General features: G+C 36.1%; 2 protein-coding genes and 1 long non-coding RNA gene across 3 annotated transcripts; all 3 read left to right on the top strand.

Moving 5' to 3' along the window:
• The first annotated feature begins 4,478 nt into the window (after positions 1–4,478).
• Positions 4,479–12,690, top strand: LOC142638035 (glutamate receptor 2.8-like). The gene is made up of 5 exons (XM_075812027.1): positions 4,479–4,746; positions 9,447–10,783; positions 10,945–11,257; positions 11,649–12,055; positions 12,148–12,690. Exons 1-5 carry the CDS (start codon positions 4,479–4,481, stop codon positions 12,688–12,690), a joined length of 2,868 nt encoding a protein of 955 aa, XP_075668142.1.
• Positions 12,691–13,692: 1,002 nt separating this feature from the next.
• LOC142621755 (uncharacterized) lies at positions 13,693–14,588 on the top strand. The gene is made up of 2 exons (XM_075795110.1): positions 13,693–14,502; positions 14,556–14,588. The coding sequence occupies exons 1-2, from the start codon at positions 13,693–13,695 to the stop codon at positions 14,586–14,588; spliced, it is 843 nt and encodes a 280-aa protein (XP_075651225.1).
• A 7-nt stretch (positions 14,589–14,595) lies between these two features.
• LOC142644668 (uncharacterized) lies at positions 14,596–19,600 on the top strand. Its single transcript, XR_012845958.1, has 2 exons — positions 14,596–15,612; positions 19,159–19,600. It is a non-coding gene; the product is annotated as an uncharacterized LOC142644668 (long non-coding RNA).
• Positions 19,601–20,227: the final 627 nt, after the last annotated feature.

The following is a 20,227-nucleotide window of genomic DNA, read 5'->3' as shown; positions in this document are numbered from 1 at the left end:
GAAGTGCGTTTTGTCAAAGGATTAGTCAATCACATAAAATGTTGACATATATTCCTAACATCAAATCACATATGTCCTAACAATCAAAAATCAAGATTATGTCAAGAACTTGATGATCATTCAGTTGTTGCATTAAGAGCTTAAAAATACACAAGTGGGAGTGCTTGTACTTGCTGTGAATCCAAGTAATAAGTAGTCCATGGACTCGGAGCTGTCACGTGGTCATGGTAGTTAGTTTCCTACTCGAGGTAGCAATAGGATGTTAGTGGTCTAAGTTGCTATTGTGTAAACTTCAATTCTTTCATAGTGGATCTGTTTTACCTTGAGGATAACTAGGCTAAATCCTCTCCAGGTTTTTAACCGGTTTGGTTTTCTTGGGTTATCATATTGTTGTGTTATTTATTTTTCGCACTGTTTCAATGATATGATTTACCTGTGTTAACCTAGATCTGTATAATTTACCTAAGTTAATTACTTAGCTAAATAATTAGGTTAATCTGATTGTGTTTAAGGGGTCTAAAAACTGTACAACTTCGATACAAACCAATATCACAAATATATATTTACGCGCAAAGTAAATAACATAGTGATACAATTACAAAGAGAAAACCCTAAATAATGAAAACCCTCCAAGATTTACCATCAATCCTTAACGAAACATATCCATCATATATAGAAGAATTGAAGTTTTATAGCATAATTAACCCTAATTCTCTAGTTAAACTAAGTAGAACTTACTAATGTGGCCACACATTGCTCAATATAATTAGATTTGTTTTGCTATGGACTCTTTTCTCATTAAGGCCCTATTTGTGACTTGAAGAACCTTCTCGAAATTCTTCATAATAGAAATATTTGTGACTGGAGTGCAGGAACTTCACCATTAATATTGGTTTTGAAATCTTCTGTGTTGGTTGATGATATGAGAGAACTCGTCAATAGAAACCCCATGCGCACAATATGTAGCTCTCCAAAGGTACATGTTGTCTTTTTTATAAGTTCTTTTATACAATATCAGCTAGGGCATGAAATACTAGAAATTGGACAACTCAATGAGCTTGATTTGGATTAGGGACCCGCTATTTTCGATTGATCAATATATCGATAATTATTGTGGCCTATCTCAAGGGTTAGTTATTGGTAATGAGATAATTCATAAGTCATCATTATCACATACTAGAATAATATAATTGTGTTACTAAGGCAGTTTTGGATTTCTTGAACCATGGGGTGGCCCACTTGATTTTAATGACACTCACATTGTTCTTATCCCAAAAATTAAGAATCCCCATAAAATTACTGATTATAGGCCTATAAGCCTCTGTAATGTCATTTATAAATTATCTTCTAAAACTGTGGCCAATAGATTGAAGACTGTGTTGTCTAGCATTGTTAGTGAAAATTAGAGTGCCTTCACTAAAAGTCGGTTTATTACTGACAATATCCTTGTTGCTTATGAGACTATGCACCATACTAGTCATAAAAGAACGGGGAAGATTGGGGAGATGGCTTTGAAACTTGATATGAGCAAGGCATATGATAGGGTGAAGTGGAACTGTTTGAAGGGTATAATGCTAAAACTTGGCATCCATAGGAGAATGGTGGATATAATTATGAGATGTGTTTACACTGTTACTTATTTTGTTCGAATCAATGGGAAACCTAGAGGGTGTATTATCCCTACCAGGGGTTTACGTCAGGGGGACCCTCTTTTTCTTTATCTATTTTTACTTTGTGCAGAGGGCTTATCTGGCTTACTTAGACAACAGGTGGAAAGGGGTAGTCTTAAGGGGGTGGCTGTCTGCCGTGGTGCTCCTCGTATTTCTCATTTATTTTTTGCAGATGATAGCTTGATTTTTTGCCCAGCCACTGTGGAGGAGTGTGAGGTGTTGTAATGGATATTCGAACTACTTGGAAGAGTTTCAGTTGGCCAATCATACGATTCAGATTATATCTCTAGAAGCAGAGCTTGGGTGGTCACTTCCTCATCTTTGCGGTTTTAAAGTAAATGTGGATGATGCTATTTTTGAAAATCTGTGTTTCGTGGGAATTGGAGTAGTCGTTCATGATCATTTAGGGTCAATTCGTGAGGCTCTGAGTATGAAGATATGTGCTCTGCTGGGGCCTCTCGAAACTGAAGCTAAGGCAATGGAGGAAGGCCTGAGGTTTGCGTGGGACAGAGGCTTTCAAACTGCAAAATTTGAAGGTGACTCTTTGGTGGTTTATCAATTGTTGACTAGTTCAGCCACCCCACCTGCAAGCATTTCTAACATCATTGCAGGAGCTCTGTTACAGGCGTCAAAGTTTAATGAGTGTAACTTTTCTTTTACCCGGAGGACTGGTAATAAGGTTGTCCATGTGTTAGCTCAATATGCTAGGCATTTATCAGATTCTTGTATTTGGGTGGGGGAAACTCCAAGTTTCATTGAGATCTTAGTGTCTCAAGATGTATTATTTTTATCCTCTTCTTAATAATATGCCGTTTGTTCGCATCAAAAAAATAATAATAATAATAATTGTAACAAATTAAAGACATGCTAGATTTAATAAAGTATATGGCTTCTACTTCAAACCGCTTCTAAAATCTAGCATGTGCATGTATCCTTAACTAATTTTCCATCCAATTTTTAAATATTACAATGAACTTGGCATATTTGCATTTAGCTACAATAATAAAAAGACACATGTGAAATGAACCCTCATGTGAAATATTACACACTTAATAATTCTTTATTAATTAATATTTTGAAAATTTCATAGTTGAATACATATTCTCTATATTCTTTATATGTGTGCTATATTTCATGTCAATAGATTATTATTTATGTTTAGTTCTTAAACTCATTTTTTATGTATAATTAAAAAAAAGTATAAACTTAAAAAAAAATTATTAATAAGATAGTAGTTATTAATTTCGAATTATCTTGAAATTTGGTAAGTACAGAAAGTATATGAAAAAACAATTCTAATGGTAGATTTTTCTAGATTTCCATCAAATAACTTTTTTAATAAAGCTTAGAAACCAGCTATACATTTCCAACTCCAATGATCACTCGTCATGGTGATAAGGTTGATTAAAATAAAATAAAAATTCTGAATCTCGTGTGGAATGTGTCAATGAAAGAGTAATGGTGATAAAATTGATTAAGATAAAATAAAAATTGTGAATCTTGTGAGGAGTGTGTCATCAATGACAGAGTAGTTTTTGTTTTATTTATTTATTATATATTATTTAATTGACTTAATAGTTAACTCTTATTGACTCACTAGTTTATATCTCAAGAAAAGATGGGACCTGGCTGCATGCAATGCCCCTCAAGTTTATTATCCACCATTCTAAATTTACATTTTATTTTTATTTATAGAGATCTATATTTACGATATTCAAAGCGAAGTATCTTACGCTGACCTACACATACGACCATGAATATTTTATTTCGTCAAGGTAAACGTAGATGAAGAGAATTTTTTTTTTAGTTGATAATTTGGTAGTTACCATGGAGATGGGGGAATTTGTCGTAGAAGTCAGAAGATGATGGGAGCTTAATAGTAATAATTTTGCAGTTTGCTCAACAGGTACATCTCAATTCTTCAAATGAGGAGCAGGACACATGAGCTAACAAATATTCCATGCTATCCCATGGCCCATGGGATGAGCTTTGGCTGCCACTTGGCAATTTTTATTTTATTTTTAAAAAATACAATAAAGTTTTAACTTGTGACATCTATTTTGTAATAATAATTTTCTATTATTAGGCCAAAATACTTTGATTTTAGTGTATGTGAGGTTTGAACTAAAGTGTTACCAGTCACAAAAATTTTGTTCAAAATCTATTTCTTAGTTACGAGAATAGCTCCGGTTAAATTTATTCACTTAATGTATTGCTGGAATATTGTCTTAATCACTTTCAATCTTTAGAATTGAACCTGGATTTTTGGTTGATGTTTCAAGAGAGCTTGGAATAATTTCTTTGCTTGTGTACAAAACACTGCTCTCCAACAGTCTTAAAAAACATGCTCTGAGTTTGCTTTTATATCTTGGCTTGAAAATGGCGAAACCGTAGTGCATGCGCCGAAAAAACATAATTGAAAAATTGTTTTTGCACGAATCTCGATGGATCGAGTTAAATGGATTTTTTTTTATGCTTGAATTTTGACTTGTCTTGAACTTGAAACAGAATAGATCACACCTAAGAAACACTAAGGTTCCTAAAGTTTGGTTACATATGGTCATGGAAATACCTATTGCACATAAACTGTTTTACATGGTTTTACGCATAGCATATAAAACTCTGAAACCATGACTTGACAATCAGTGTAAAATAAACACAATCCATAATTTATTAGTTGGTGTTTTTACTTTTCAAAGATATATAATTTATTAGGTTTGTCCTACGTTTGACTACCTGATGACATTGCCCTATAAATAAGAGTAGTAAGATGATGAATTTTAATTACAAGGTATTCAAAACATAATCATGAAGATCCCTCCCAGAATTGCTTTGTCATTTCTGTTCTGCTTCATTATTCTTTCTAAAAGCAATTTCTTGGCCAAAGCACAAAACACGACAATCTCAGTTAACGTGGGTGTGATTCTTGACTTCGATACATGGACTGGGAAGATGGGTCTGAGTTGCATCAACATGGCCCTTGCAGACTTCTACGCCTCCAATAGTTACTACAAAACAAGGCTATTTCTTAGCTCCAGAGACTCCAAAAGTGATGTTGTTGAAGCAGCTGCTGCAGGTAAATCTCCCTCTGCCTCTTATTCATCGCCATCTGTAGACTGTAGGTAAGGTCTCGTGTTAGATAGCTTTCGGTTTTTATTTTTTTAATCACTCTCTGCAGTATTTTCTTCGTACTAGATTGGAACCCTTCGTAGTTGCTGCAATGGTGGGATTAAATGGTTAATAATATGATGTACTTTGTTAAACTTTCACACCACTAGTACTAAACGAAAGACATTACAAAAAATGTTGAATTAATAATTCCTTTTTTTATTCTATGTAGTATCTAGTGTTTCGTAGATGATGGTTCAATTCACCATAGGAGTGCATTGTAGAACGAAAATTGGAATCTATGAAGAACGTACGGCATCCTTTTTTTTTAATTAATTATTAATATTTTAAGTTAGAACATGCACTTGTTAATTTATTTATTTTTATAAGCATGCACTTGTTCATTTATTTATTTTTATAAGCATGCACTTGTTCATTGATTATTAAACATTAGGGAATTGGTATAGCTGTCATTTTGCTTTATTAAATTTATCAAAAACTTTGTAATTCAATCATTAGCATCTTATGGTATTTCCAACCTAAACAACAAGGGTTCGAATACTTCCATATTGTAACTATCGAAATATAAATAAATAATAAATTGTAATTACCCTCCTAAACTGCAAATTTTATTAAATACATTTTGGTTATTTCTAAAAAAAAAATCACGATGGTTAACTTTTAATTGATGCGATAATTTACAAAATGACATATAGGATAGTTAAAGATAACCAATTAATTGAACTAGATTGACGGGCTACATGACATTAACAACAATTTAAAACTTTAAGATGTTAACTACAAGTTCTAAAACTGATAGACCACAATGATAGAGATACTAAAGTTGGGGAAAGTAAAAATGTATTTGAACTATTCTTATTTAATGGCTTGAAGTAAACATTTTTAAGGGATTTTAAGATAGAGGTAGCTGTCATTTTGAGTTTCACTATTCATTTAAATTATTAATAATATGGTAAAATCTCATATACTCATATCACAAGATCAAAGTTTTCCTTTAAACAAGTTTAGAAGAATTTTCTCTTACCTACTGTGTGCCCATTTATAAGGTCATTCACATATTTTATTTAAACAAATCACCTGATTTATTAAAAAAAGTTATGTGACTAGAAGTACAGGTGAATAGTCTTTTTAACTATCACATATTGGGTTGGAGAAATATCCTTCCAAATTAGTTTAGAGCTAAAAATTTTTCATGTAAAATATCTATGAAAAAAAAAGGAAAAAAAAAAAAAGAACCAAATAATTCTATAAGTAGAGCTAGACAACATGGTAGGATGCAAACAAATGTCCAAACTTTTAATTTTGATTATCCAACCACCAAAATGTCATGCAGAACACATAGTTATGATATTTAGGTATTTGCATTTTTTTCTAGCAAAGAACCGTTTTTCTTTAATAATGGATTTGTTTTTGTTTCGTTAGTAAAAAATAAATTTTTATTTTATTTTATTGAATTCGTTTTGAAAGGGGTCACAGGCTAGAGATTTGAGCTAGGCAGCCACTGTTAGGTTTCGGAGAAACTGATTTTTAATTTTATGGGGTAAATTTTTTGAACCAAAACTTTCAAATAATATATATCACATACTTATAAAAAAAATTTCAAAGTCGTACTCTATTCATAGATCCACCACTATTTTTTGCAGTCACATGCAGTGATCTGTGGTGATCTTTTATTATGGCCAGGGTGTCAAGATATTTTGTCATTACCAACCTCAACTCTAGCCATCACTCAACTGTATCCACCATCCCTTGTTTGAACTCCATCTCGCAACACCAACCACTAATATTTACAAAATTTTTGCAGCAACTCATATATATGGGTTGGGTTCAAGTTGTAGTTAGTATAATTTAAAGTTATGTTATACTATCTAATAGCTTTTTATTGGATTAATAATTCATAAATCTCACCAATAGATAACATATTCTCTATATTCTTAACATGCAAGGTTTCGTGCCAATTGGATGCTATTTACTATTTGATCTATAAACCTAACTTCGATGTACAATTATATATATATATATATATATAAAACCTTGAAAATTATATATTTTACCAATGACATAGTTATTGATCTCATATTATCTAAAAATTTGCAAGCATGTGGAGTATAAGAAAATCTAATCCAACAGTGGATTAGTTAAAATTTGCTTCCAATAAAAAAATATTTAGTGTTGTAACATAACTTAAAGTTATCCTAGTGTATCACATGGATTAAGTGCAAACTTAACCAGATGTTTATGAGTTCTTGGACACCCCTCTTGCAAGTTGGTTTTCAAGAGTGAGTCTATCCATGGGTTCTTAGTATTTGGTATTAGAGCCAACCACCATGTTGAGTAATCTAATATAACTCATTTAGTATATGAGATAAAATGAGTTGCAATTTTGTGGTCAAGTCATGAAGGGAGGTGACCTAGAGGTTAGATTAAAATGACTTACTAAGTCATTGAATAACTAATAGTTGAGTGGAGTTGCCAAAAAAAGAGAAAGGGCTAAACCATTGGGTTAGTGTCAATAGAGTGGGTTGATGTGGACGTTGGTTGCAGAGCATAAGAACTAATCACAACCTACTACCTAAGATTTATTATGAAAGTGTTTTTAATGTATAACTTCTCTTATTCTTATCATTAAGCTAGACTCCACCACCAAAATATCTTACTTTTTCTTTTTCAACTTCAATTCTTTTGTTACGGGCAGCTATGGACAGTTTTCTATGATTAAGCATGTATGGCTCCAGTTGGGCTGGAATTGGAATATTTTTCAACCCAACCGGACCTCCACAAGTTGGAAAATCTTTTACTCAACCCAATTCATGGTAGTTCTAAAAACCAACCAATCATGTAGTGTAGGGATCAGATTGTTGAGTTAGGAGTCATTTTGTCAAATCTAATAAAAAAAATTAGTTTAATTTCAACCATTCTACTTGGCATCAACTTATTTAGCTTTTTGCCAACTTATATTTGCTAAAAGTAGGCTAAAGAATACTTGTAATTGAAAATTTAGTGTTTTAAAAAGCTCTACATAAACAAAGTAATCTAAAAGCTAAATGAAAATTTAAAAACCTAACCCATCAACCTTTGCAAAACCATCCCAAGATGTCAGCATATTGATCTGGTTGATGGGTCAAAAGTACACCCTTACCTAACACATTCAAACTTTTGTTGGACTGTATGCTCCAACCTCATTTGTTGGTTGTACTCCTGGTGAGTACCGACTATTGTTGTCAGCGCTTTACTTTCTTCTTACAATAAATTATATGCTCTAGGATGTGAAATTTTCGGTATTTTTTACGAATGTTTCTAACTAGCTTCATATATTATTCTATTAAATAGTTAAACTTTTCAATTGGTTACCAAGACCTCTATAGTCCTAGGAATGGTAATGAGGCGAGATAGGGTGGGATCATGGTTGCCCCATCTCCATCCCATCTTCTTTTTGGGGTCGGGACCCATGTGAGGAGTAGTGAGGCAAGTTAGGTTTGGGGTGGGTTGAAAATGTTTTATTAATCCTAATGAGACGATTCAGACATTGATAAGATAAAGATGAAAAATACATGAAAACGATTACTATGAGAGTATATAGAAAGAAGTAAAGACAAGTGTTTTGAGAATATTAATAGAACATGTATAATATTATAGGGTGAAATTTAAGTATAATTCCTTGGGTATGGTTCTTTAGATTCCCCAATTACATCACTACATGTGTCAATTAATCCTCATCCTCCTTCTCCTTCCATCACCACCTCCTTTGCAAGCTCTGCCATACCACTGCCAACATCATCTTCCTTGCTGATGAGTTCCCAAGCAATACAAGATCTTGAGGTTACCATTCACCACATCAAGTCACCAATGATAGAATTGAAGAAGATGTTTTCAACGAACCTCCTCTCACAGTCGCAAACCTTTTCTTTTGTCCTCCCATGGCAGAGGCATCACCGACCCACCACTAGCATGGACTAATCTTCTCTCTCCTCCATTGCTCACCAACACCTCTTCTCCTCCTCTAACTTTGTCAAAATCTCTCACTTATGGGTTTTTCTTTTTATGGGTTGGATTTTCAATGGATTGATTTATCTATGGGTTTTTTTTCCCCCTTATGGATTGGATTTTTCGAGTGTTGGAAATTTTAGGATTTGTTCTTCAAAGGGATGCTGGATAAATATCCAATGAGGTAAAGGATGTTGGTGGCAGCGAGGTAGAGCTTAGAGTGATTGTAAGGAAAGGAGGAGGAAGAGTGGACCTGTGGAAGTTGAGGTTTGAGGGAGACGACAATGGCTGATTGGATTTTTTTTTTGAGACAAAAACTTTGTTAGCGTAAAAATGGAGGTTAACACCATTTATTCTGACTTGGAGAAATTCCTCACATGTAGTGATGTAATTAGATACATATACATACTCATATATGCATAAAAATCACATGTATAAATAAGTTAAACATATATTTCATAAAAATAATTTAAACATATATTAAATAAAATCCGCATTAGGCAAAGTGGGGTAGGGTGAGTCATAGTTTCTATTCTTCGTTAACTATGCAAAAATGGATGATTACCAAAATTTTCATTTATTGCTCATTTGTTTCTAAGACTCCGCATCAGTTAGAGTTTGACAAGGCATTTACTTTCTCTCTTCTTCTTTTTTCAACAACAGCTGTAGACCTGATAAAAAATGTCGAAGTGCAAGCCATCATAGGGCCAGAAAGTTCTATGCAAGCCAAGTTTATCACCAATCTTGGGGAGAAAGCCCAAGTGCCCATTATAGCATTCTCAGCAACAAGCCCTTCTCTTACTTCACTTCAAAGTCCATATTTTTTTCAAGCCACTCAAAATAGCTCCTCTCAAGTGAAAGCTATAAGTTCAATTGTTCAAGCCTTTGGATGGAGAGAAGTTGTGCCAATCTACACTGATAATGAGTATGGACAAGGTATGATACCCTTCTTGATCGATGCCTTGCAAGAAGTTGATGCCCGTGTACCTTATCGAAGTGTCATTCCTCCATTGGCCTTAGATGACCAAATTGGTCAAGAACTTTATAAGTTGATGACAATGCAAACTAGAGTCTTCATTGTGCACATGCCAAGCGATGTTGGTTCTCGGCTTTTCACCAAGGCAAAAGAGAATGGAATGATGAGTGCAGGTTATGTTTGGATCATGACTAGTGGGATGACCAATTCCATTCGCTTGTTAGAATCTTCAATACATGATTCAATGCAGGGGGTTTTGGGTGTAAAGACTTATGTTCCAAAAACAATTGAGCTTGAAAATTTTACACTTCGATGGAAAACAAAATTCCATCAAGACAATCCTAACATTTTGGATGTTGAATTAAATGTTAGGGGACTATGGGCATATGATGCTGCTTCAGCGCTAGCCAGGGCAGTTGAGAAGGCTGGGACTACAAATTTTGGCTTTGAAAATACAACTGGTTCAAGCAACTTAACTGATCTTGCAACTATGGGGGTCTCTCTAAATGGTCCAAAACTTCACCAAGCATTATTGGACACAAGATTTACTGGCCTTGCTGGAGAGTTTAATCTCCAAAATGGGCAACTACAATCATCAACTTTTCAAATAATTAATGTGAATGGTAATGGAGAAAGAGGGGTTGCATTTTGGACTCCAGAAAATGGACTCGTAAGGGAATTGAATTCTACAAACACAAGCACTAATTCCACTTCGAGAAGAAACCTAGGACCAGTTATATGGCCAGGTGATTCAAGCTCTATCCCTAAAGGCTGGGAGATTCCAACAAATGGGAAGAAGTTGAGAGTAGGAGTTCCAGTGAAGGATGGTTTTTTTGAATTTGTTAAGGTGGAACATGATGCTAGCACTAACACAACAAATGTCAAAGGGTATAGCATAGACATCTTCAAGGCTGTAATGAAAGCATTACCATATAATGTTGACTACGAGTTCATTCCTTTTGCAAAGCCAAATGGTGAAAGCGCTGGTACATATAATGATATGGTGTATCAAGTATACCTTGGGGTTAGTAAAAATCCTGGGCTTACTATTTTTAATAACTAAGATTACATTTTGAGCCTTTATGTTTCTTAGTTTACATTTTCTTTCTAGATTTTGTTATCTATCTAAACAAGGGCTAACATATAGAACTGGAAATGATGGAAATAAATATTTTACTTTGACAGAACTTCGATGCTCTAGCTGCAGATACAACTATCATTGCAAACAGGACTAACTATATTGACTTCACATTGCCATACACGGAATCTGGAGTAACAATGGTAGTGCCAATCAAAGACAATGAGAGGAATAATGCATGGGTGTTCTTGAAGCCATTAACTTGGGACCTTTGGATAACAAGTGGGATTTTCTTTGTCTTCATTGGCTTTGTGGTATGGGTTCTTGAACATCGAATAAACGAAGATTTTCGCGGACCTCCATCACATGAGATTGGAACAAGCTTATGGTACTCCTTCTCAACCATGGTTTTTGCACAGAGTAAGTTCCTTTCATTATATTCTCATTTATTATCGTAGAAATGAATGATTCAAATACTCAATAGAAGGCATATGCAAAATGCACAATCTATAACAGCTTATGCACTACTTGGAGGCATATAACAGCTTTAGAAACTTAGAATTTACATCCTTCAGAAATAATCAAGTGATGATAAACTATTTGACAACTTGCTTACAAGCCTATCATACGAAAATTTCTTATGACATATTCTAATATTACAGCCTAAGGTTCCTTAAATTCAACATTATCATACTTTAAAACAAGTAATAGACTAATAGTATACCTAGATGGTATCTCAAATATCGTATCAACTTGACATTTATGATGTAACTATGTAATTTTCTAAAGCCCATTTGAATTTAATTTGCAGAGGAGACCCTATTAAGCAATTTAGCAAGGTTTGTGGTCATCATATGGGTTTTTGTGGTGCTCATTCTCACTCAAAGTTACACTGCGAGTTTGACATCACTCTTAACCGTCCAACAATTGCAACCAACTGTCACTGACGTTAACCAACTTATTAAGAATGGGGAATATGTAGGCTACCAAGAAGGTTCTTATGTTTTGGGAATTCTAGAAGAAATGAATTTTGACCCAGCTAAGATAAGGACATATAAATCTGTAGAAGAATGTGATGAACTTTTATCAAAAGGAAGTGCAAATGGAGGTATAGCTGCTGCTTTTGATGACATACCTTGTATGAAGGTTTTACTATCGCAACATTGCTCCAAGTACACCATGGTTCAATCCATATATAAAACAGATGGGTTGGGTTTTGTAAGCTCCCTCTCTCTCTCTCTCTCATGTGTATGTGTTTGTGTTAGTTTGTAGTTTTTCATGTAGATTTCTTTTATTTTAATGTCTCGCAGGTCTTCCCAAAAGGTTCCCCTTTAGTATCTGATGTTTCATGGGCAGTTTTAAATGTGACCGAAGGAGAGAAAATGAAAGAAATTGAAAAGGCATGGTTTGGGGACCAAAGTAATTGTCCAAGCTCCAACTCCCAGGTTTCTTCTGGTAGTCTTAGCCTAGATAGCTTTTGGGGCCTCTTCCTCATCGCAGGCATTGCTTCATTATCAGCTCTCATCATCTCCTTCTCCATGTTCCTTTACAAGGAGAGGCGGCAAATCTGGATCAACTTTGATTCAAAAAACTCAATATGGAAAAGAATTTGTCATGCATTAAGAATCTTTGACAACAAAGACCTTAGCTCGCATACTTTTAGGAATAAACCATTGAAAGATAGTGGTGACATTGACAATGTTCAAGGTATAGGCACACGTGATGCCTCACCAAACACTTGCTGCCCAACAAGTCCAATAAGTTGTTCAGTCCACACGAAACCCGGATTTACTTTCTCAGAAGATTCAGGAACACCTTCTAGAGTATATTTCATTCCTAATCCACATGGTTAGACATTTCTATCGACAGAAGATAATGAGCAAGTTGGTCACCCAAATCCATTTCAAGAGGGATGTCCAAGAACCCAAGAAATAGCTCTAGAAAACTATCAAAATAAATTTAGTCTTGTAAACAATGATATAGTTATTCATATGATACTTTTATTTAGGGATAGTATTTCTCGTATGGTACTATTGGAGGACTAAAGGCATCACACATACACAAATTTATAAAGAAGCTAGAGTTTGTTCATGGATTTTGTTTTTATTTTGGATAAATAAAATAAAATTTTAAGTTATAATGTCAACTCTATGACTACTGTTCATTACCATAAGGCCAAAACCAAAAAAAAAGAAAAGAAGAGAAAAGGTTTCTTGTGGATGTAACTATGATTCTGTAATAAAACCTCTACTCGAGAACAAAATAGATTATTAGTCGAGTTAACTTTAATCTAATTTTGAAAATTTTATTCAGGAAACTTTTTTTACCTATTTTTTAATTAATTAATTTAATAATTGTTACCTGAAAGTCCTAATCTAAGTAAATGAGCTATCTTACACATGATATGATATTGATTCTAAAAAAAAAAAGTACATGATATGATATCTTATTAGATTAGATTCCTTGAAAAAAAATATATAATAGAACTCGAGTTCCAATATAATTAACTTTTTTATTTCCTTTACATAGCTTAACTTTGATTAAAAAAAAATTATATGGAGTTGAGTTCCACTTATGAAAAAGGGGTTAAAATTGAGATTGTAAGGAAGAAGGAAAACATAGGGTTTTTTTCTAACAACTTGAAACCTCATCGATTCAAGGCCCTTTGAACTGTCCCTAATGAGAAAAAGAGAGGTTTTCTTATGGTGTTAAGGGGATATAGAGAGGGAAAAATGACCAATGAGAGCTACTTCTGAGTGAGAACATGCGAAGAAGAAGACGAGCTACAGAGAAGCACCAAAAAAGTCAAGGAGAATCCTACTTTCTCTATCACATCATTGTATCGTGACAAACTCATGGGAGAGATTCCTGGGGCATACTATAAAGCTTTTGACATCAGCTCCTATGATGATGAAAATCTCATATATGATGATGAATTCGAAACTCTAGCTGAAGGTCTTGCTGCAGTCAAACTCTCAAAAGTGAAAAAGTCCAAAATAAGAGCTCAGTGGTCAAATTCTATTATTGTGAAAGTCTTTGGTCGCACGGTGGGATTTCACTTTTTGCACTCCAAAATATCTAGCCTTTGGAATCCTGGAGGAAGACTTGATGTAGTGGACCTTGGAAAAGACTTCTTCCTAGTGAGATTCAGGCTCAAGGAAGACCTGGACAAAGTTCTAAAAGGTGGCCCTTGGTATATCGGTGAGCATTTCCTTACTCTCAGACCATGGGTACCTAACTTCAGGCCTTCCATGGCTTCCATATCATCTGTTGCTGTCTTGGCCCGGTTTCCAGAACTTTCAATAGAGTATTATGATGCGGAAGTTTTGAAAGAAATTAGAGAGGCTATTGGTCCGATCCTAAGGATTGATTCTCACACAGCCTCAGGCTCTAAAGGGCGCTACACAAGAGTTTGTGTCCAAATTGATCTTGAAAAGCCATTGATCAAGGAAGTGGTCATTGATAAGCTATATCAACAAGTTCAATATGAGGGCCCACACTCCTTTTGTTTTTCCTGTGGCCGGATTGGGCACAAAAAGGAAACATGCCAATACAAGATCAGAAAGCCTAAAATACATGGTGAATCGCCATCCTCACCATCCTCAAAGGAAAACAAAGAGGACAGCCTTGTGCGAGAAGACAATGATGATTATGGGCCTTGGATTGTAGTAGCTCGCAAGAAACCAGCCAACAAGACAGTTGGAAATAAGCCAATTAGATCAGAACCAAATCAGTTGGGCCCCAAAGCTGATTCCCGTTGGGCCCAATGGCCTCGTTGGCCATCAAAAGCCAATATCCCCATTCCTAGTCACAACCTAACCTCTTGCCCATCTGAAGGGAAACGTAAAGTAAGTGATATAGAGGTAATTGACACGGCAAATGTCAAATCCAAGGGCACGTGGTTACTTCCTCAACCACACTATAATGATACAAATCAAGGTTTGGGTTCCCAAGAGGGGGACTCTGACTCTCGCTAGTCTTCTCAAGATTGTCCCACCCCAAGAAAAGTAGCTGAACCAAAATCTTCAGCTAAAATCACCTTCTCTGCCTACCCCACTTTAGTCTCGCCATTAAAAGATGGAAAGAAATCCACTCCCAAGGGTAGAAGAAATAAGCAACATGGAGTGGGAAGATCTTTGGTGGATTTTTCTAGTAGACATCCCAACTCCCAGGGAGAGCAGGGTCCTTGCTTGGAGAGAATTGTCGTCAGATTCGCCGAAGCTAAATTGGTCAGGACCAGAGCTAAAAATAGAGCTCATAGAGAGAAGGATGTTGGAGAACATCCTAATAGCCCTACACTACTGGGGCATCAGATTTTGTCACACACTTCTCCAAGTCTTCCTCCTAACAACGGAGTTCACTATGATGCTTTGCCAGAAGCAAAGGAAGATGGGGATAAGCCTCTTTCTGAGGAGGACAGGATGGAATCTGATGGAGCAGAGGAGGATGCTTCCGTTTAGAGAAGATTGCCCTCTTAAAATCATGTCTTATCAATGAATGTCATAGTGTGGAATTGCCATGGGGCATTGGGCGCAAATTTTAAGACAGCTGTAATGGACCTTGTCTGAATTCATCAACCTGCTATGATGATCATCACAGAAACTAAAGTGGGGAACAACGGAGCTAAGGAGATTACTGACCTCTTTCCTTTTAATGGTGCCTTGCAAGCTGACACTGTAGGTTATGTTGGTGGTATTTGGCTCCTATGGTTCACTGACTTGGTGGACATCTCCCAACTTGCTTCCACGGAACAAGAGATTCATGCTCTGGTGCAGGTAAAATCCTCTAACACTTCATGGATAATATCTGCCATTTATGCTGGTTCTAGATATGCTGAACGTAAATTACTTTGGGATAATTTAACTACTGTTGCCTCCCTTCACAGTCTCCCTTGGATTATGCTTGGTGATTTTAATGAAATTTTGAATAACTCTGAAAAATTTGGGGGTCTTCTTATTAATATTGGCAGAGCATTAAAATTCAAGGTGTGCCTTATTGCTTGTGGTATGATAGACTTGGGCTTTTTTAGCCCAAAATTTACCTGGTCAAATAGAAGAGAGGTTAATGGTCTCATCTAGGAAAGATTGGATAAATGTTTTGCCAACATTGCCTGGAGGAATTTATATCCTGAGGCCTAGGTTCATCACCTTACCAGGAAACACTTGGACCATTGCCTCATCCTCCTTTGCCTGCAGAAGGACCAAGCTCTCAACCTTCCAAGGCCTTTTCGTTTCCAATCAATATGGCTTTCTCACCCTTCTTTTTCCAATCTTGTGAAGGATTCTTGGTCTCTCAACTCAAATTCTGTTATTGATAGCATCAAAAGCTTTACTATGTTAGTGAAGAACTGGAATAGGGATGTCTTTAGCAACGTCCTTCATAGGAAGAAAAGAATTGAAGCTAGACTTCTTGGTATCCAAAAAGCACTGGCAATGGGGCCAAATCCTTTTCTGGTAAATCTCGAAAATGAGTTGAGGGAGGAATATCTCACTACTATTTTCCAAGAGCAAGATTATTGGGCCAATAAATCCAGAATTAATTGGCTTATGCAAGGGGAGAGAAATACTACTTTTTTCCATGCTACAACAATCACCCGAAGAAGAAGAAACAAAATCTTAGCCATTAAAGACAATATGGGGAATTGGCTTGTTAATATCCAGGAAGTTGCTGACTTTATTAGGAATGGCTTCCTTAACCTTTTCACTACTGAGATGAGCTATGCCCTCAAAAACATATGGACTCCTCCTAACTGGAATGTTTGCCTCTCAAATGATGATGTCATCTCCCTTGAAAAGGAAGTTTTGCCTAAAGAAATATGTGATGCCATGTGGTCTCTAAAGCCTTGGAAGGCCCCAGGTCCTAATGGTTTTCAACAATTTTGGCCTACTGTTGGCAGTTTGGTTGTCTTGGAAATTCAGAACATTTTCAAGACCAAATACATTCCTGCAGATCTGAATTACACCCTTATCACTCTCATCCTGAAATGTGACAACCCAGAATCTCTTGGATACTATAGACCCATTGGTCTATGCAACACCATTTACAAGGTGGTCACTAAAATCATAGTCAATGGACTTCGCCCCATGTTATCCAAGCTAGTTTTGCCTCTCCAAACAGCCTTTGTGCCTGGTAGAAGAGGGCTGGATAATGTGATTATTGCCCAAGAGATCATTCATACTATTGGGCAGAAAAAAGGGAGAGAAGGTTACATGGCCATAAAGATCGATCTAGAAAAAGCTTACGATTGGTTAGAATGGAACTTCATTCGAGATACTCTCATTCTCTTCAAATTTCTTGGAATGCTCTTGGATCTAATTATGAATTGTATCTCTTCCTCCACTATCTCCTTACTCTTCAATGGTGGAACCCTTGACCCCTTCCAACCCTCAAGGGGAATTAGACAAGGAGATCCTTTGTCTCCCTACATCTTTATTCTCTGCATGGAAGTGCTTGGTTTTTTTTATCAATGATAAGCGTCATTCCAATTTATGGAACCCAGTTAAAGCATCCAAAGAGGGACCAGCCTTTTCCCACTTATTTTTTGCTAATGACCTTATGCTTTTTGCTAAGGCTGACTTAAAAAATTGTCACAGTGTTAAAGAGGTGTTAGATACTTTCAGCATGCTTCTAGGGCAGAAGGTTAGCCCTACCAAATCTAAGGTCTACTTCTCCCCAAATATTTTTGAGGACCTCAAAATTTCTCTTTGTGATATTCTGGGTTTCCATTCCACCTCTAATTTAGGTAAATACCTGGGATTTCCTTTGAAGCATGCTGGATCCACAAGCCAAGAGTACAACTTCATTATAGAAAGAGTTCAGTCCAAATTAGCTGGTTGGAAGGCGAAACTTTTATCCTTTGCTGGTCGAGTGGTCCTTGCCCAATCCTCCACTTCAGCCATCCCTTCTTACAAAATGCAGGGTGTTACTCTCCCTGGAAAGGTCATTAATGCTATTGATAAACTCAATAGGGATTTTATTTGGGGCTCCACCCCGGATAAAAGGAAAATGCACTTGTTGAGTTGGGACAAAGTCACTAAACCAAAAAAGGATGGTGGCTTGGGTTTACATGCAGCTAGACCAAAAAATTTAGCTTTGTTAGCAAATCTGAGGTGGAGACTTCATCATGAAAAGAACTCCCCTTAGGCCCAGGTTCTTATTAAGAAATATAGCAACAATTTTAGCTCTAATAGGCGATGTTCTAACACCTGGTCTGCCATTAAAAAAGGCAATGTGGTCTTTACCAAAGGAACTAGATGGCAAATTGGCAGTAATTCTCACCTGAAATTCTGGTTTGACAATTGGTGTCCTCTTGGAATTCTCAGGAACCTTGTTGAAGGCCCTTTAAATGCCTCGGAGGAAGCCTTGTTGGTTAGGGACGTCATCTTGAATAGAGTTTGGGATTTCAGCAGAATTTCCTTCCACATCTCTCCCCAGCTCCTCCTTTCAATTAAAGCTATTCCCCTTAGATGCAGTTCGGAGAAAGAGGATACTATCATCTGGTCTTCCTCACCAAATGGTGATTTTGAACCTCAAAATGCTTATAAAATTGCTGCCAACATCGCCAATTCCCCTCAGTTTGATGGCAATTGGATTTGGAAATTGAATATCATTCCTAAAATAAATTTTTTTCTTTGGAAATGCTAGCTTCAATGCCTTCCTACCAACGCCTCCTTATCTCAGAGAGGCATGCAAATTAGCCCCACTTGCCCAACTTGCACAGAGTGTGAAGAGACCATTATTCATGTGTTAAGGGATTGCATCATTGCTAAAGATTTTTGTATGAAAAGCCACCTCCCATGCCCTGTCTCGGATTTCTTTGGTCTAGACCTGAAAAACTAGCTATTGAAATTCAGCCATTCAAACAAACCTTATCATAGTGGCTCATTTCCTTCGAAGATTCTTTTCCCTCATGGAATTTGGTTTCTTTGGCTGCAAAGAAATAATAGCATTTTCAAAGAGGCCAGATCAAATCCCAACCTTGCTTGGGAAGTTTATAATAGATTCTTAGAGTTTCATCTAATTATATCTCCTAAAATCACTCGTAGGCCTACTGATCCAACTTGGGTTAAATGGGAAAAACCAAGCCCCGGTTGGTTCAAATTAAATACTGATGGCAACTGGGTCAAGGGATTTACTTGAGCCATTGGCTTGGCTTCCAACCCTATTGCTGAACTTTGGTTGCTAAGAGATGGTCTCTTTATGTGCAACAATATTAATATTCAGTCCCTTGTTGTTGAGATGGATGCTTCTATGATTATTAATATGCTTTGCAATGACAATGCTCGGTCTAGATCCTTATCCCCTTTAGTTGATGATTGCAGAATTCTTCTCAACAAGATCCCACAGCACAAAGTTCAACACTGCTATAGGGAAGCGAATAGATGTGCCGATGCTTTGGTGAAGATGGGAGCAGATCATAGTATAGATTTTGTTTATTTTGATAATCTCCCTGTGTGTATTTTGAACCAAATCAGGCAGGATGCCTTAGAAACTTTGTATTGCAGGCGTAGTAGTAGTAGTTGTGCTGCTATGCCTTAGTTTTTCTTATTGTACTCCACTTTACCAAAAAAAAAAAAGGGGGATATATTATGGACTTATCATTTTCCTTTATTTACTTTTATATATTGTAGACGACTAAATTCTTAGTTCGAAATAAATCAAACAAGTAAAATAGTTTCACAAATGCGAATTTGTATTGATGAATATGTGGTACAATTTTCTGTAATTACAAAAGAGTGATCCTCTGATTCGATCTCCTTGAAAGATTTGTTGATTGGAATTGTGGTAATGCGATTTTGATTTGAACACAAGATATCCTTCAATTTAGTTGAGGAATGGATCGAAGATCTTTGAAACGGAATTACAACGAATCTCTGGCTATGAGCTTGTTAGAAATTCTTTGTTCTTTGTGTGTTCTTCGTGTGTTTTTCATGTTTGAAGGTTTGTGGTGGAAGTTCTTCGGTGCTTTAGAGGCTTGATTCCGTAGAGTTTCGTTGATTTATGGTGTGTTGAGGTTCCTGGAGGCTTTTGAGCTTGATTCCATTGAACTTTGAGACTTAGGAATATGATTTGGATGATTCGTCTTCGATTGTTTTTCGTATTTGAAGGTTTGTGGTGGAAGTTCTTCGGGGCTTTGGAGGCTTGAATCCGTAGAGCTTCACTAATTTTTGGTTTGTTGAGGTTTCTAGAAGCTTTTGAACTTGATTCCAGTGACCTTTGAGATCTATACAAGTAGTTTGAATGACTTTGCTTCGAATGTTGTCTGTATTCGAGGTTGAAGTTCTTGAAATTCCTGGAGGCTTCGGGGTTTGATTCCGGCAGAGTTTCTGGATTTCTAAACTCAAGATATCTTTCTCCGTCTGTCCGTCTTCTGTCTTCCTAAATGTCTTA

Source organism: Castanea sativa, chromosome 1 (assembly GCF_040712315.1).
Source record: "Castanea sativa cultivar Marrone di Chiusa Pesio chromosome 1, ASM4071231v1".
Lineage (NCBI taxonomy): Eukaryota > Viridiplantae > Streptophyta > Magnoliopsida > Fagales > Fagaceae > Castanea > Castanea sativa.
The sequence above is the reverse complement of the archived record's forward strand: the minus strand, read 5'-3'. Positions and strand labels throughout refer to the sequence as shown.

Excerpts from the sequence above, each read along its gene's own strand:
- LOC142638035 (XM_075812027.1), top strand. The coding sequence starts at position 4,479 with ATGAAGATCCCTCCCAGAATTGCTTTGTCATTTCTGTTCTGCTTCATT. Across the intron at positions 11,258-11,648 it reads AACCATGGTTTTTGCACAGA|AGGAGACCCTATTAAGCAAT; the intron begins GTAAGTTCCTTT and ends TTTAATTTGCAG. Across the intron at positions 12,056-12,147 it reads AAACAGATGGGTTGGGTTTT|GTCTTCCCAAAAGGTTCCCC; the intron begins GTAAGCTCCCTC and ends AATGTCTCGCAG.
- LOC142621755 (XM_075795110.1), top strand. The coding sequence starts at position 13,693 with ATGGGAGAGATTCCTGGGGCATACTATAAAGCTTTTGACATCAGCTCC. Across the intron at positions 14,503-14,555 it reads ATGATTATGGGCCTTGGATT|ATCAGAACCAAATCAGTTGG; the intron begins GTAGTAGCTCGC and ends TAAGCCAATTAG.